Source organism: Myotis yumanensis, unplaced genomic scaffold (genome assembly GCF_028538775.1).
Source record: "Myotis yumanensis isolate MYYU_CA2020_CCGP unplaced genomic scaffold, mMyoYum1.0.hap1 SCAF_11, whole genome shotgun sequence".
NCBI classification, from domain to species: domain Eukaryota; kingdom Metazoa; phylum Chordata; class Mammalia; order Chiroptera; family Vespertilionidae; genus Myotis; species Myotis yumanensis.
This window is the reverse complement of record NW_027223762.1, coordinates 34,596,831-34,613,554: the sequence shown is the minus strand read 5'-3', so window position 1 is coordinate 34,613,554 and position 16,724 is coordinate 34,596,831. Positions and strand designations below refer to the sequence as shown.

General features: G+C 37.1%; 1 protein-coding gene across 2 annotated transcripts in view; it reads left to right on the top strand.

Annotated features, from left to right (window-relative positions):
• The window catches only part of USP34 (ubiquitin specific peptidase 34), a 241,762-nt gene that overhangs the window by 223,296 nt on the left and 1,742 nt on the right, over nt 1–16,724 (top strand). For both annotated transcript variants that reach the window (XM_070429294.1, XM_070429293.1), the window contains exons 71-78: nt 459–585; nt 1,230–1,337; nt 2,503–2,607; nt 2,724–2,848; nt 3,844–3,967; nt 12,265–12,344; nt 15,437–15,577; nt 15,681–15,824. In XM_070429294.1, coding sequence (XP_070285395.1) covers nt 459–585; nt 1,230–1,337; nt 2,503–2,607; nt 2,724–2,848; nt 3,844–3,967; nt 12,265–12,344; nt 15,437–15,577; nt 15,681–15,824 — 954 coding nt within the window. The remainder of the gene's footprint in view (nt 1–458; nt 586–1,229; nt 1,338–2,502; nt 2,608–2,723; nt 2,849–3,843; nt 3,968–12,264; nt 12,345–15,436; nt 15,578–15,680; nt 15,825–16,724) is intronic.

The window sequence follows — 16,724 nt, the reverse complement described above, 5'->3', positions numbered from 1 at the left end:
CCGGGCCACTAGTGATGAAATAAATTCCTACCCTTTTGAGCTCTTTTACCTCTTTCTCTTGAGTATAGCTGACAACTATGTCACCATTTTCTTTCTTCAGAAGCCATGCTATTCTCCCTAATCTTCATGTTGTTGCCTGCTGCCTTATACTCTCTAAGGCTTGCCATCTGAGAGCAAACAGTAACAGAAAGAAGAAAAATCTGATTAAACAAATTATTTCTTCACACTAAAATGTGTACACAAAATATCAGGGCTCTGAAGTGTGAGGACTGTTTTATATTTTAAAAGAGCTGAATGAGATAATTTACTTTTAGATAAAAAACATATACATTTTCTTTGTGTTTGTATGCATATACATAGTCTGAGCCTGAAAACATCTGTCTAGGATGAGCTCTACAATTTTTGGCTCAATAAAGTAAAAATGAAATGAAGTTTTCCATTTTTTAAATTACTTGTAGTCATTCAACACACTGCACATGATGTATCATGAAGCCACCGCTTGCCATGTGACTGGAGACTTAGTAGAACTTCTGTCAATATTCCTTTCGGTATTGAAGTCTACACGTCCATATCTTCAGAGAAAAGGTTTGGCTGTTCCTCTCTTTTTTGTTTTGTTTTTTTCTTTGTTTTTATTGTTGTTAGTTCAACTGTTAAAGAACAAAATAAGGCGTTTAAACCGCATGCTTCAGAGAATTTGTTTTTATCTCCAGTTACAGAAGATGGGGCTGTTGCTAGTCATAAGGAAATGCTTATCATGACCTCTTGATATAAGATTGAAGTGCTCTTATTTTCTTTATGTCTACCCCCAAAATAGGCATGTTATAAGTGTCAAGATGTAGGAGACTGGAAAACATTTCCAGCACACTAACAACATGAGTATTTTGTGAAGGTTCTCTAAGCATGAAACTTCATGGCTTAGATTAGATCATTTTAGTTTCAAGAGAAATAACTATAAAAATATCTCTTGTGTCCCTGTAAGATAATGTGAACTCTGAACTTCATATAAATTTCTAGAAAATAGGGTATATTCATCACTAAAATCTGTGCTTTAAGAAATCTAGCAAGTTTAACAGTAGTAGCCATCGGATGAAAACAGTCATAGCTTTTACCCAAGATGTTTATGTAATTAATATGAGTTTCTTAGTGTTAGTATTCTGTAATTTATATAGAAAATAATTGAGGGGGTTTGATCTCAAGTGGCATATTTATGTGTGTTTTTGTATTTGCAGATGTGAAACAAGCATTAATCCAGTGGCAAGAGCGAATTGAATTTGCCCATAAACTGTTAACTCTTCTTAATTCCTATAGCCCTCCAGAACTTAGAAATGCCTGTATCGGTAAGTAACTTAGAAACCCTAGTGAAAGAACATTTTTGTGGGACTATTTTTCTGTAAGATGTGATGTTCTGTAGGGTTTGGAAAGACATTTGTACTTTTTACCGGTATGTATAACTTGCAATAGCCAACAGGTCTTAAGAAAATCGAATTTTATTTCTTAACATGCCAATAATTACCTTTATGATCATGGGCTGGTCACTTAATATATCTGGGCTCTTTGACCTTAGGTTATCTCTAGATCTCTTGCTCTGAATATTCTATCCTATAGAAGCAAGATAGAATCATGCAAATGTTTACAAAGTAGAATTGACATTGTAAAGGGTTGTGATTATTTCACTGTGAGCTCTTTTGCCTAAAGATACTTCTTAGTAGTTGTTCATAGACTCCTAAGTATTTTACCTTTTTATTGATTGCATATTAATAATAAAATAATTTGTGCCTGTTAAAGGACCCCCTCGTTTTAAATTTATACTGAATTTTTTACTACTTTAGAAGCCACTTTAAGTCTTTAGATACTATAACTGCTTATAACAGTGTTTCAAAATAACATGAATAACAAACTGGCTGTCATGTGTAGCAGTCAGTCTTAGCAGGCATTGGCCTGACGGTCTGTGGAATTACTGGCCTGTGACTCTCCAGCAAGAGGAGAGAGGCGCATGGTGGTAATCTTGCCAGAATCTCTCCCAGTTGCCTGTCATCATGAGCTTGACATTTATGTGATTAGAAGATGAGAGTCCAGCCAGCACTATGAAACATTAAAAGTAGATTAAGGATTATTCCTTATGTCTGAAGGACTTTGAACCTTATTTACATTTCTTAATATGTTTCTTTGGTTGATTTTATGAAAACACATAATGTGCATTAAATATTTCTCTCAGTGTACTCTCCATGATGCTTCTCTTGAATAAATAATATACAAATAAATAGTTTTAAATTTTAGTATCTAAATGATGGCCCTTTTGTGGTTAGTAACTCTGCTGATCCAGTTTTGATTGAGCATCAGACATGATTTCTCCCAGTGTCAGGAGCTAAAACAGTTTTAGACCCATTAAAACTTTCCAGCTGCCACACTGCAACTAGTCACTCCAAACGGGCTTGTGAGTTTGAAAGTAACAGGTATACATACTCTAGTTTTTTAATACCCAAATTGTGTTCTTATTTTCAGATGTCCTCAAGGAACTTGTGCTTTTGAGTCCCCATGACTTTCTTCATACTCTGGTTCCATTTCTACAACACAACCATTGTACTTACCATCACAGTAACATACCAAGTATGTATTCATCTAGCCCAGTCCTTGAATATGGTTGGCATTTAATCTTTCTGCACACTGAAACGTGGAGATTTATTTTTTCCATTTATTCTTATTGTACACTTTTAATGTCTTAGTGTCTCTTGGACCTTATTTCCCTTGTCGAGAAAATATCAAGCTAATAGGAGGGAAAAGCAATATTCGGCCTCCGCGCCCTGAACTCAATATGTGCCTCTTGCCCACAATGGTGGAAACCAGTAAGGTATGTTGGGATGCCAGGAAAACCATGTTTCTATAGTACACAGTAATTTGAAATTTCCCCTCTGGCGGTTAAGAGTATATTAGACTTAAATGACCATTTTGTGGATCCTAAAAAGATTAGACTCATTTGGACTTTTCCTTATAGTGCTCGGAAATTTTGGTTTAATATTTGCAAATCAACAATAAGCACAAGTATTAAGTTTTTTTTCCCCCCTTAAAAATACCTTAATGGAAAACCTTATTAGTGTTTGTTACTAGGCCAAATTATAACTGGGTCATATATATCTAAACCTGAAAGTCAAGTTAGGTACTTACTACTGTTTAAATTCACCACGTAATCAATGACTTCTCTTACCTTTAATTATAATCCTTTGACCTAAGCTTTGTATCACAATTGATAGATTTATCATCATTTGTAGTCTTGACTTTTGTCCTCTAACGCTTATTCTAAAAATAATACTAATTTTAAATTATGGAGAAAAGGTACAGGATAATTTGTTTTAGTTTGGATATTTTTTAAACAATTTTCCCACTTACCTTTCTTCACCCCACTTCATTCACACTCTCCCTTGCCCACTATCTTTGTATCTTAAATATACTTGAGTTTTTATAAGATAAACTATAAAAATAATTAACCCTATAGTAACCATTACAAAAATAATTTGGAATCTATTTCAAAAATAAAATTTAATTCTTCTTGATTATATGTCTATAGAGTTAAAGTGTCACATTTTAAAATCTTATAGTAATTTTACTTTATTAAAGTATGTAGAAATAATGGGTAATTTTAATTGACAGCATTTGCACACTGAAAATAAACTTGTGACAATTAAGATCTTAATAACCTTAATAGAAACTTGGAAATTAAAACTAGATTCTTATAGATTTTAAATATTTAATCAGCTTTTTAGTTAAATTTATTACATTTGCACAAAATATGCTCTTTAATTTATTATACAATTTAAGTGCAACCATTTTATCATCTTTAACCTTCAGGGCAAAGATGACGTTTATGATCGTATGCTGCTAGACTACTTCTTTTCTTATCATCAATTCATCCATCTATTATGCCGAGTTGCAATCAACTGTGAAAAATTTACTGAAACATTAGTTAAGCTGAGTAAGTATAAAAGATGAGCAGTAAATTCCACTGAATTATTTTAAGCCCTTAGCCATTCAGGAAGGGGAGGAAAAAAATGAGACAATCCTTTTTTTATTTTTTAAAGTGAATGTTTAAAAATATTCATTATTCTTGGGAACATTTTTATTTTTATTAAGAAAACACCAACTTACTGGTTTCCATTGAATAGTTCTGCCCAGAGTTTCAGCTGGCCTATACAGGAGTGTGGAGTAGGGCTGCTCACTTTTGTACGTAGAAGCCCATGTCCTCCTCCATCTGCCCAGCAGAATTTAAAAACAAAAACTGTTCTGCTTAGGGAGACAGGCTTATTTCCCCAGCCCTGATCTTGAGGGTAAGTTGAGATCTATAGTGCCAGCTGTGCTTTGGAGCTGGTAACACCAAGAGCAAGCTGACTGGGCTTGCTAGGGTGAAGCAGAGGTGCATATATGAGTAAATTAGGAGGTAAGTCTCATAAAATAGAGAGGTGAGTAGAAAGGGAAATTTGAAAAGGAATATGTGAGAAATAGAAAACAAAACCATCAGTGAATTATTAAGGGGGAAGAAAATGCCCATTAATAAGTAATATTGTCTTTCCAAGGATGTGCCTGAGAGCTGTTAGAGAATGCACCCTTTGGGTGACATTTTTTAGCTGATAAGTTTTTGGAAGACATGTAGCCCTCATCAGATGTCCCTTATCTCAGGACCTCCAGAGTTCCCAGGGTCTGTGTGTCTTGCTTCTTTAGGGATGGTCCAGGATCCTCTCCAGTGTTTTGTAGTTTTATTTCAGAGCATGGGAAATAAAATACTCATGGAATTATCACGCAGGTCAAGAAATAGAATGTTACCACACCCTAGAAGTCCCCTTGTGTTCCTTCTCAATCACAACCTCTTCCTTTCTTGGAAAAGGTTTTGATCCATTATAGGTAGGGCAAAAGATGTGAACCTATTTTAGGTTTCATTATCCAAGAAGAAGGAAGTGGTAACAGCTGTCAGGGATAATTCCTCTTCAGAAAAACCATCTTATTGGTAAGTGATTAGAGCATCTTCAGATTTGAAAGGCTGTTCCTTCCACCTGTTATCATTAGCTGAATATATATGTAGCTGAGGTGCCAACATGGTGGTGGGAGGGATGAGGATATGCTCAGATTGGCCATTTTATGATTGCACAGTTGGGTTGTGGCACTTGGTAAAATGCTAAAATGTAGCAGCAGCAGTGATCAGATGTAAGATAATATCCAAGAGTTCTAGTAACACAGCCTTGCTCCCAGATAAAGAGGGAACTTATAAAGATGCTGACCTTAAAAAAAGTTCTTGGTAATTGTGTTCATGTGTTTTTTACCAAAAATTACGTGAGGAACTATTTTAGCTACTTGAACAGCTCTGACCAAATAATTGAATGTTCTTTCCTGTTTGGAACTGTTTCTTATCAACACAAATATACATTTTCAAGGACAATTATATATGGAGGGATGCAGGAGGAGGGAGGAAAAGGACAACTCACTTAGACATCCACATTAGCTGACTCAGCTTTCATAATATTTTATACTCTTATTACTATTAAAACCATGAAGCACTGTTTAAGTTCTCTACATATGCATTATTCTATAGAACTTTTTACAAGGATGGAAATATTCTCCAATTGCATCACCATGCATAATATGATAGCCACTAGTTATATGTGAGTATTGAGAACTTGAAGTGTAATTAAGGAACTGATTTTTTATTTTATTTTATTTTAACCAAATTAAATTTAAAGAGCCGGATGTGGCTGGTGGCTACTGTATTAGAATAGCACATTGGCTGATGTCTTACAACTAATTGATCACAGCCAGTTACAGATTTCTTTGTTGCTTCTCCACTCCCATTGCTTCACTTGACTAGCCTTAAAAAATAATAATAATAGCACAGCTCTAGATAGAAACCAAAGCCTTCACAAATTGAGCAGGATAGAAATTTTTCATCTTACTTAATGCAGGAAATTGGATATGAAGTAAGACAAAAACCTAAAAACATTGCTCTCCTTGTGCCTCGTATAAATGGAGAGATTATGTCTCAGTATTTGAAGGCAACTCCTTTATCCAGCTGGCATAATTATTTCCAGGAGAGGCACCAGGAAAGAGCTTGAACAAAGCAAAGCCCACATTAATTACTGTAATGGGAAGCAGAGAGTTGAGTTTTCATTTGTATAATTTCTTCAAAAAATTTTATTTGACAACAAGGAGAGGAAAGGGTAAGTTTAAGTTGGTTGTGTTCTTAATCATTTGAGTCTTGAGGTTAGATGGTCCAAGGGCCAGAATATTGTGACCAACCATAGATGGGATTGTCTCAAGACTGATATTGGATTGCAAGTCATTTCCAGTTTTGAATTAAAGTCTTTGTGGTAATTTTCACATGGGTAACTGAGCAGATTTTAAGATTATTAGGGGATAAAAAGGAATTATGTAGTAACTGTAGATTAGAATTGCAGGGGATAGAGTTGCAAGTACTAAATCATAAACAAAGGGAGGGTGGAAGTACTTTTGAAGTGAGGACAGTCAGGTATGGGGTTAGGAGAGACAGAAGTGGGAAGAGAATTCAGGAAGGGTGAACAAGCTGTTGACTGCCATGTGAAATAACTGTGTCTGAACCCACAGTGTTTTGATACTTTACTATAGCGGAGTTTAGCTAGAAAAGTTCTGACAAAGGGACTGGCACTGTTGATTTCTAAATACTTACTAAAGATACAGTAATTTTGTTTTTTAATATTTACTAAATATGTAGTTCACAATTCAATATCAGGTACACATCATAGCACTCACAGCCTCCTACCACTTTTTATTCACTTTTTGTTTATCCCTTTTTTGCATAAAAACAGCAAGTACGGGTTTATTTTTTCCCCCCTTTCTTAAATAAAAATATACTATAATGATTAAAACCATGTGATGCAGATACGGAAATAACACAGGCAGAACAGTGGGGAAAAGGCTCAAAAACAAATATAAAGATATACGAGGACACATCAGATCAATGGTGAATGGGTGGTATTGATGTAGTCATCTGGGAGAAGGTGGGAAGCCTTGAATACCTGCTTCATGCCTTAGACCAGTGGTTCTTTAAATACAGTTCCTCATGTTGTGACCCAACCATAAAATTATTTTCGTTACTACTTCATAACTGTAATGTTGCTACTGTTATGAATCGTAATGTAAATATCTGATATGCAGGATGGTCTTAGGCGACCCCTGTGAAAGGGTTGTTTGACCGCCAAAGGGGTCGCGACCCACAGGTTGAGAATCGCTGCCTTAGACCAAAATGTATTACAGGAGGATTAATGATTTAATTGTGAAGAGTAAAATCATAGAAATGTTCGAGATTATATAGATGCCACCGTGTGATTTGAAAGACTCAGGAAACAAAACCCAGAAACAATAAGAAATTGAAAATTTTGTCTACATAAAAATACTATATATTAAAAAAATGCCATAAATTGAATGAAAATACAAAGAAATAATGGGAAAAATATTTGCATTTGTAACAGATAAATGGCTAGTATTGCCAAATAACAGAGTGGTTAGGATTCCATATGATGGTAAAGAATATAAAGTAAAATAAACAAAAACCATGAATAGGCAGTATACACACGCACACATGCACAGTACATATGAAAAGTAGTCCGAACTTCATAAAGAAAGAAAGCAAATAACAATTCCTCTTTTTTCCAACTATGAGTTAAAGTTTAGATAAAACGCATGTTTGGGGGAAAAAGATCTTATAATGGGGTCGGTTTGGAGAGGCAATTTGGCATCAACTTAGATCTAGAAAGTCACTCATAAGCGTGTACAACAATATACATAAGATGTTTATTTTCACTTAGTTTGTACTAAGTAAAAATTGGGAACAATCCAATGTCCCTTAATAGGAGCTTTGTTAAGTAAACCAAAGCTTATCTAGCCTTTAAAATAAAAAGATGGGAATTGACTATGGATTATGTGAAAAAAAATAAATTGGAAAACTATGCAGACAGAATGTGACATTTGAAACCAATTTTTTAAAAGATTTTTTAAACTGATTTTTTTTTCCATAGAGAGGGGGAGAGTTAATGGGGGGAGAGGTAGAAAAAAAGAGGGGGAGGGGGAAAGGAAGAGGGAGAAAGAAAGAGAGGAATGTGAATGGGCTGCCGCCTGCATGCCCTCTACCAGGATGGAACCTGCAACCGAGGCCTGTGCCTGACCTTTCAGTACATGGAAGGACGCTTAACCGACAGCCACGCTGGCCTGGGCTGATACATTCTCATTTTAAAAGGGGGAAAATCCCTCAGTATATGCAAAAAAAAAAAATTAACACCTATAGAGGGTTATGTTCTAATTGCATATGGATAAAATTATGGGGTGTTTTTATTTTCTAGGTTGAATATCTTTAAAGGTTTAAATTATTTGTAAGGATCATGAGTTGTTTTTGTATTTGGGAAACAAAAAAAGTTTAAAGTAACATAGAAAACTGGTACTACAAATTCTAATACCATTTTTTAGATACTATATAGTTTATGCAAAATTAACAAGATGCTCAAGTAGAATTAAACTTAATTACAAATCCCTAGATTTCATCATTCAGTTAAATAATCTTCAGAGACAAGAATTTATCACCTTTATTATTTAACATGGTTTTGGAAAGTTTGCTTAATGCATTAATAGCCAGAAGTAAAAATAGATTTTCTTAAAGTAAAATTATGACGTTACTAGAAAATCCATAATCTTCAAATCTCTAGAATTGTAAAATTGTTATAGTTGGAAAAGTAAACGTGTTAAAATTTCAAATCATAAAAAACACAGCACTGGTTCATGCTTTACCTTTTTGTGATGTCAAGGTGGTATTTGATTAGAGAAGCAACTGGTTAGCTGTTTCCGAAAAGGTACTTCAGAACAGGGCCGATCACTTAGTGCAGATCAGAGCCAGCATTATTAGTCCACCAAAGGCAAATAAATCCCTTTATCCTAGACTAATACATGGTAATTATATGTAATAGACACATTTATAATTCTACTTACTATAGCAATTTGGTGATTTACATAGAAAAAAAAATGGCACCGTTATTTGAACATTCTGTGGTAAGACCAGCAGATTTTTCCAGTAACCTACAAGGGAAGCCAAATAGACAACAGTAGGTTACTTAGTGGTTGGAAGTCCTAACAAGGGGAATTAGAAGCATCAAATGTGTGATAGCCTTAGGCTAAGAGGTCTTGGTGATTCAGTTTCACAGTGGAGCATTGAGACTGAATTGTGGGCCTTTCATCCATTGGCTGAAGCTATCACTTCCCATAGATAATGCTGGGATATGATAAATACTCCTATAAAAACTAGACAAAGAATCGTCATATAATTCAGATAGGAGTAACCCTAACTGATAAATATACATATGAAATATTTTATCCTCACAGCAATCATCTGAACTACCATTTTACCTACAAAAGCAGTTTTAAGATTTTTCATAACACACCAGTAGCTGCTACAGTATAAGTGTTACTGATGAAGAAAAGATATGTTCAACAGTTTTTTATTCTTGTGTATTAGTTCCATTGTGCGTGGGGGATGAAGAAATATAAGTGTATAGAAGCCAGTAGGTTTTAGGCCTGCCCGTCCTGTTTTACTGAGACAAAGCTTGGATGTGTGCCTAAGAACTTGGGTGACTGCATCACGTTGTGCTTTCCGCCCAGTAAGTGAAGATTCCCCATGAGGTACCGGAGGAATGTGTAGAGTAGGATGGTATCGGTGTCTACTGTGAGTCACAGAGCCAAGATGCACCTGATCCTCGGTGTTCTGTGAAAATGCTAGGAAGACATGGAAACTCTCTTCCTTCCAAAGGAGGTGCCACTCGGAAAGGGAGTAGGTGGGACTATGAAGAGGGTCCTTAGCATACCGTGGGTGTGTTTCCAGAGTGCAGTGTACAAGATGGCCTAGCAGTGGTCGGCAAACTCATTAGTCAACAGAGCCAAATATCAACAGTACAACGATTGAAATTTCTTTTGAGAGCCACATTTTTAAAACTTAAACTATATAGGTAGGTACATTGTTATTAAGTTAATTAGGGTACTCCTAAGGCTTAGGAAGAGCCACACTCAAGGGGCCAAAGAGCCGCGTGTGGCTCGCGAGCCCCAGTTTGCCGACCACGGGCTAGGGAAAATAATGTTTATATTTAATATGTGTGGATCTTACTGTATTACAAAAATACATAACTACTACTACATCAAACCCATAATTTAGAATCAGATAAATCTAGGGTAGACACAAATGTATCGTTCACTGGCTTTTGGGATGAACCTGAGCAGATTACATAATCTCTCTGAGCATAATGTCCTCATCCAAAAAAGGGAACAAAAATGAGAATAATGCCTCCAAATTGAAAAGTGTGAATATCTGACATACCTAGCACAGTAGATGTCAGCATGTGTTTATTTTCTTCTTCACTTGTAAAATAAAGATACTTGTATCAGAATATCACTTTAAGCTACCTAGATTATAAAAGGCCTCCATGGGGGTTTTCTTTGTTGTGGTAGTGCTGGCTTTTTGGTAGTTATGGAAAATAGGATTAAAGATTGTTTTACTTTGAAGGAGCAAAGAGAATAAAGACCAGAGAAATATAAACTGAATTCTACAGTCTGCTTTCCATAAGAGGGTTTATGTCAGTGCAGCCTTTAGTTCAGGGGTTGGCAAACTTTCTGCAAAGGACTGAATATTAAATATTTTAGATTTGCAGGCTGTGTGTGGTCTCTGTCACATATTCTTTGTTTGCCTGTTTATTACACTCCTTTAAAAATGTGAAAACTCATTTTAGCTTACATGGCCATACAAAAACAGGCTGTGGGCCACAGTTTGCCAGCTCCTGCTCTACTTTTATGGGTAATTATGATGCTGGGATATGGGTTATAGATACTCTGTTCCAACAGTTGATGACATGCCCTTGTTTGCTTATGTATATTAGATAAAAGAGAAAAATGATGGAGTTTCCGTGGATCTTTATTAAGGGATTAATCTTGACTGGAAAGTAGATGGGTTTGCCCACAAAAGGGAGTCAAGGCATCTTTGGATGACTAAATTGGGTGACTGATCCGACTTCCCTTTCTAAAATTTTCTCAAATCCTTGGTCTAATCCAGAGATTGGCAAACAGAGCCTGCATGCTCTTGTTTTTGTATAACCAGTGAGCTACCTTCAAGCTTAGGAAGGTTTTTGCTTGTTAGGTAATTTTAAAACCCCCACTAGATTCTGAATAGTTTGTGACACATGAAAACCACATGAGATTTAAATTTCAGTGTTCTTAAAATTTTATTGAAAGACAGCCACACCCATTCATTTAATGTTATCTGTGACTGCCTTCACACTACTCTCCCAAGTTGAGTAGTTGTAAGAGAGGAGATCATATGGCCACAAAGACTAAAATATTTACTGTTTAGCCCTTTACAGAAAAGTTTGCTCACTTTAGGTCTAATTTATAATATTTTTTAATGGAGGACATAGCTTTTATTATATTTCTCCTTCCCCATGATTATACTTTGCCTAGGGGTGGAAGAGTGAAGGATGGGAAATTGACTTCAAACTATGGTATCGAAATTTCTGTGGTTTGAGAGGTGGGAGGGCAGAGGGTAGGGGAACGAATTTCTTACAGATGTACTTGACATCTGGAACAGGCAAGAAGAGGAAAGGTTAGAACAACAGAGGTTCCAAATAGGATGCTGACATACAGCTAGGTATGGTCTATCCAAAATATCCTAGGAACAAGGCTAGAAGCTGTTAGACTCAGAGCAGTGTTTACCTAAATCTCCCATGAAGATAATTCTATCTTTAGAGAAATAAGGTAAAAGAGGAAGTAATGATGTCATCTAATTCTGAATATCTTTTTGATCTTAGGAAAGCTCACGTGCATAGGCGCACACATCAACCTTGCAGTTTAGCTGTTGCATAAAAATTCTTTAGGCAAAGTGGTACCTTAATCCAAGGAAGCTTTCGAACACTTGGCAGTAACCTTTATTAAATTGTCCCAAATAAAGTTCCAGTACTCAAAAAGCAGAATTGGTTTAAGTTGCCTTAGATTCTTCTGAGAATGAGGTGTGGGATATTAAAAAATTAAAAGTGTACTGCATTCTAAAGTATTTATGTGGTTAAAACATTGGAATGAATTCTTCCCTTTAAGTATGTTACATATTTCTAAAAGATAGAAAATATGCATAGTTTTGATTAGAAATAGGTATTATAATGCACCTGCATTGCAGTTCAATACCTCAGTAGTGCAATTTATAACCTATTCTGATTTCTTTTCAAATATTAGGTATCCTAGTTGCCTATGAAGGTTTGCCACTTCATCTTGCACTGTTCCCCAAACTTTGGACTGAGCTATGCCAGACTCAGGTAAAGAACATTAGTTTTAGATTATTTGGTCTTTAATCTCATATGACCCAGGTGGTCAATAATTTTAGGAACAATGTGTTGAAAGCTGGGGACACTGAGGCTATTTTAGAATCTTCATAAGTAAAATATGATTAATGGCAATAATAGCTATTAAGCATTGGGCATCTAGCTGCTCTCTGGAGTTTTTTACTTCGGTAGAATTGTATCACAGGATATCCTATATAATAAAAGGGTAATATGCAAATTGACCCTAACAGCAGAACCACTGGGAATGACTGGTCAGTATGACACACACTGACCACCAGAGGGCAGATGCTCAATGCAGGAGCTGCCCCCTGGTGGTCAGTGCGCTCCCACAGGGGGAGCTCTGCTCAGCCACAAGCCAGGCTGACGGCTGCCAGCACAGCGGTGGTGGCGGGAGCCTCTCCCGCCTCCTCAGCAGAGCTAAGGATGTCCGACTGCAGCTTAGGCCTGCTCCCCGCTGGCAAGTGGACATCCCCCGAGGGCTCCTGGGCTGCCAGAGGGATGTCTGTCTGCCAGCTTAGGCCCAGTCCCCCCCGGGGGAGCGGACCTAAGCCAGCAGGTGGACATCCCCCGAGGGGTCCCAGATTGCAAGAGGGCACAGGCCGGGTTGAGGGACCCCCACCCCCCACCCCCCAGTGCACAGTTTTTTGTGCACCAGGGCCTATAGTTTCTAATAAGCTGTTTATAATTGAATTCCTCATTTGTAGGTCAATATCAATAGCTGTGGTAAAAATCCAAAACGGAGATACTAGGGGAAGAAGACATGTCACTTCTTGTTCTCTCTGCCTTGCCCCCATTTGTCTCTTGATTCCCTCCACCATTCCAAAAGCTCTAGCAGAAACCACTTCAGCAATCTGTCCTTTATCTCTTGCTTATGTTACGTCCAAGTAGTTTTCAAATTGGATGCACTTGTTTTCTCATCATTAATCTCATAAAAAAACAGGAAACACTGTGTCCTTAAGTATCTGAGAGCCAACCTCTTAAAGTGGGCACCTAAATAACACGTGTTAAATTGTGGAGGGAGAATGTCCTGGAGTGGGGGAGAAACCAGATTGGTCCAAAGGTTGGGCTCATTCCTTAGGTCAGGCAAAAAGGATCCCCACTCTTTTAGACCCTGAAAAAGGTATTGTTTTCCTGCCTGATTGCATCTGCTATTTCCAGAGAAAGAGATGAGTTTGTTAACTTTCCTTGGGCATAAGCCTTTTATCCACATTATAGTATCTGAATTACTTTGAGCTTGGTCCAGCCTCCTGCCCATGTATAGTGCTCTGTATTTTCTCATAATGGATCTGTGTCAGGTACTGTAATAGTTGTCTCCTTGTCCCAAACTCTGAGCTCCTCTTGTGCAGACACTTTATCTGTCATCTCTGTTCCCTGAAGAAATGTCATTCCTACAGTAGGAATCTTTGAAAGGCTAGACACATTGACCACATGGTTTAGTACTTCATAGTCAGAAAATGAGTTGCTGGTTGATTTTTTAGCTGAGTAGTCTATTCAGTAAATTAAAGCAGATCAGATCTCTGCTTTTTTCCTTATCTGTTGTTGATCTTTCTTCTTGATTTGGATGGTTGCTTTATTTGTATGTGTTGGGGACGGCTGCACTCTGCCACTTCCTACTGCTTCCCTATTGCGCTGTACTCTCCTACTCTATTTGGCTTCCCCACCTCCCCAGAATTCACCATCCCCCAACTGCCAAAACCAGTCCAACTGAGGCTTCCTAAGTCCCTGCTGGCAATCCTGTGCGAGAACCACAGGCAGAGGCAGAGGCTGTGTGTGACGGAGAATAAGGCAGCTTTTCCTGACACCAAAAATCTGAAGACATGGGTCCTGGTCCTACTTGACTAATTTTTGGGTGACCTTGAGTATTTTTTTAAATATATATTTTATTGATTTTTTTACAGAGAGGAAGGGAGAGGGATAGAGAGTTAGAAACATCAATGAGCGAGAAACATTGATCACCTGCCTCCTGCACACTCCCCACTGGGGATGTGCCCGCAGCCAAGGTACATGCCCTTGACCGAAATCGAACCTGGGACCCTTCAGTCCCCAGGCCGATGCTCTATCCTCTAAGCCAAACCAGTTAGGGCGACCTTGAGTATTTTACTTACTAGTTACTGTAATAAAACCTGTAAGTATGTAATGTACATATTATCTAAACTTTTGTCCTATTTTTTAAGTCTGTTTTGCTTCCGTATAAATGATGTTATTAAAACACACATAAATTAGCCGAAACCGGTTTGGCTCAGTGGATAGAGCGTCGGCCTGCGGACTGAAAGGCCCCGGGTTCGATTCCGGTCAAGGGCATGTACCTGGGTTGCGGGCACATCCCCAGTGGGGAGTGTGCAGGAGGCAGCTGATCGATGTTTCTCTCTCATCGATGTTTCTAGCTCTCTATCTCTCTCCCTTCCTCTCTGTCAAAAATCAATAAAATATATTAAAAAAAAAAAACACACACACATAAATTATCTAGGGAATATATCTATTTAAAGACATACTACTTGTATTTAAGAGCCATGACCATTTAAAAACAGGAAAATGAAATTTCCATATATTGGGAACCACTGAGATAATTAGGAAGAGGTTTGCTGTTTTCCTTTGCAATGTTTATGGGGGCGAGGGGAGAAAGAGTTTTAACAAATTACTACTACTAATGAGATAATACAGCAAAAGTTTTAACTCATTTTAGAGAATACATTTAAGTCCTAAAATTATCTTTACCTGTGCTCTGGTTACCTATTATCCATTAATTGGTCTCCTAAAAACATTCTATTTGACCAGTCCTTTAATTCTCTTAATGTTAGATAATAAAAGCTGCATTATTTTAAAGGAAATATTGGTTGGTTTTGCCATTCAAACTCTTTTATAAGTCTCTTCTGCTAGCACTCACCCGTATAGTCCAAGTTAGTAATATTTTAACTGATGGAGGACAGTTGCTGTAACTGAAAGTTTAGACAGTTACAGGTGTTTTTCCAGTCGTATGCACAGACTCCTGTACATCATAAGCAGTATGTTTGAGGTTTATAGTGATTTCAGTGCTCACCCATCAGTACTTCTTCTCCCCACTTTAGTCTGCCCTGTCAAAAAATTGCATCAAGCTTTTGTGTGAAGATCCCGTTTTTGCAGAATATATAAAATGTATCCTAATGGATGAAAGAACTTTCTTAAACAACAACATTGTCTACACATTCATGACTCATTTTCTTCTAAAGGTATGTTGTACTTTGAAAACTCAGTATGTTACTTCCAGTTAGTTAATGGTTGTGTTTTCATTATGTTGGTCTTTTGGAGATTTTTTTAATCCCTTTTTTTCAGGTTCAAGGTCAAGTGTTTTCTGAAGCAAACTGTGCCAATTTGATCAGCACCCTTATTACAAACTTGATAAATCAGTATCAGAACCTGCAATCTGATTTCACCAACCGAATTGAAATGTCCAAAGCAAGTGCTGCATTAAATGGGGTAAGAACTGTGGACCTCAGACCTTCCTTACATCAACTCTAAATTTGGCCTTACTGTGATTTTATTATGCAAACTCTAGAAGTCAAATATGAAAAACTAATCAGAGTTTTAAAAATTTGTTCACTATGCCTTTTATGTACATAGCACACACTTTTAAATATACATTTTTTAATTTTTATAGTAACATCAATTTGAGAATGAAACACTGATTGCCTCCTAGATGTCCCCTAGTGGGGATCAAGCCTGCAACGGGGAAGGTGCCCTGACCAAGAATCAAACCGGCAACCTTTCAGTGTGCACAGGAGACATCAGTCGAGCCACACTGGCCAGAGTGCACACACTTTCACTACCTTAAAAGACATGAGCTAATGTCATTAAATGCCTAAGGCAGTATGACCACTAAAAGACATTCCCTTTAGCTCTATTTGTTTACATTTTTTGAAACAATTGTGATTTTTCTATTGCCTTTGGCTCATAAGTAACTAACCAATCAGATTAATAATCTATTATAAAGCCAGTTAAAACTAGGCAATTAGTAAGTTGCTTTATGTCGGCTCCCATGAGGGCCATGCCATAGAATAAAGGAACATCCTGGATATGTGCTGGCATGTCTCCAGCAGCAGCCTCCTGAGTAACAAAATGCTGGTGTCAGCAGATTAGAGAGATGAGGGAGAAGACCGTACTGTTTTTCACATATTTGAGAAACTGATTTCTAGATTAATAAGCCCTAAATTTCTCACAGATCATTCAGGGCTTGTTTTTTTTACCTTCCTATATAAGTTTTACCCCCACCCCCCATTTTAAGAAAACACTATTTGTATCCGGTCTGACTTTTTAAATGATGTGATGTATAAAATAATGGTATTAGTTACTTAGGACTGATGAGATATAGTATCATAA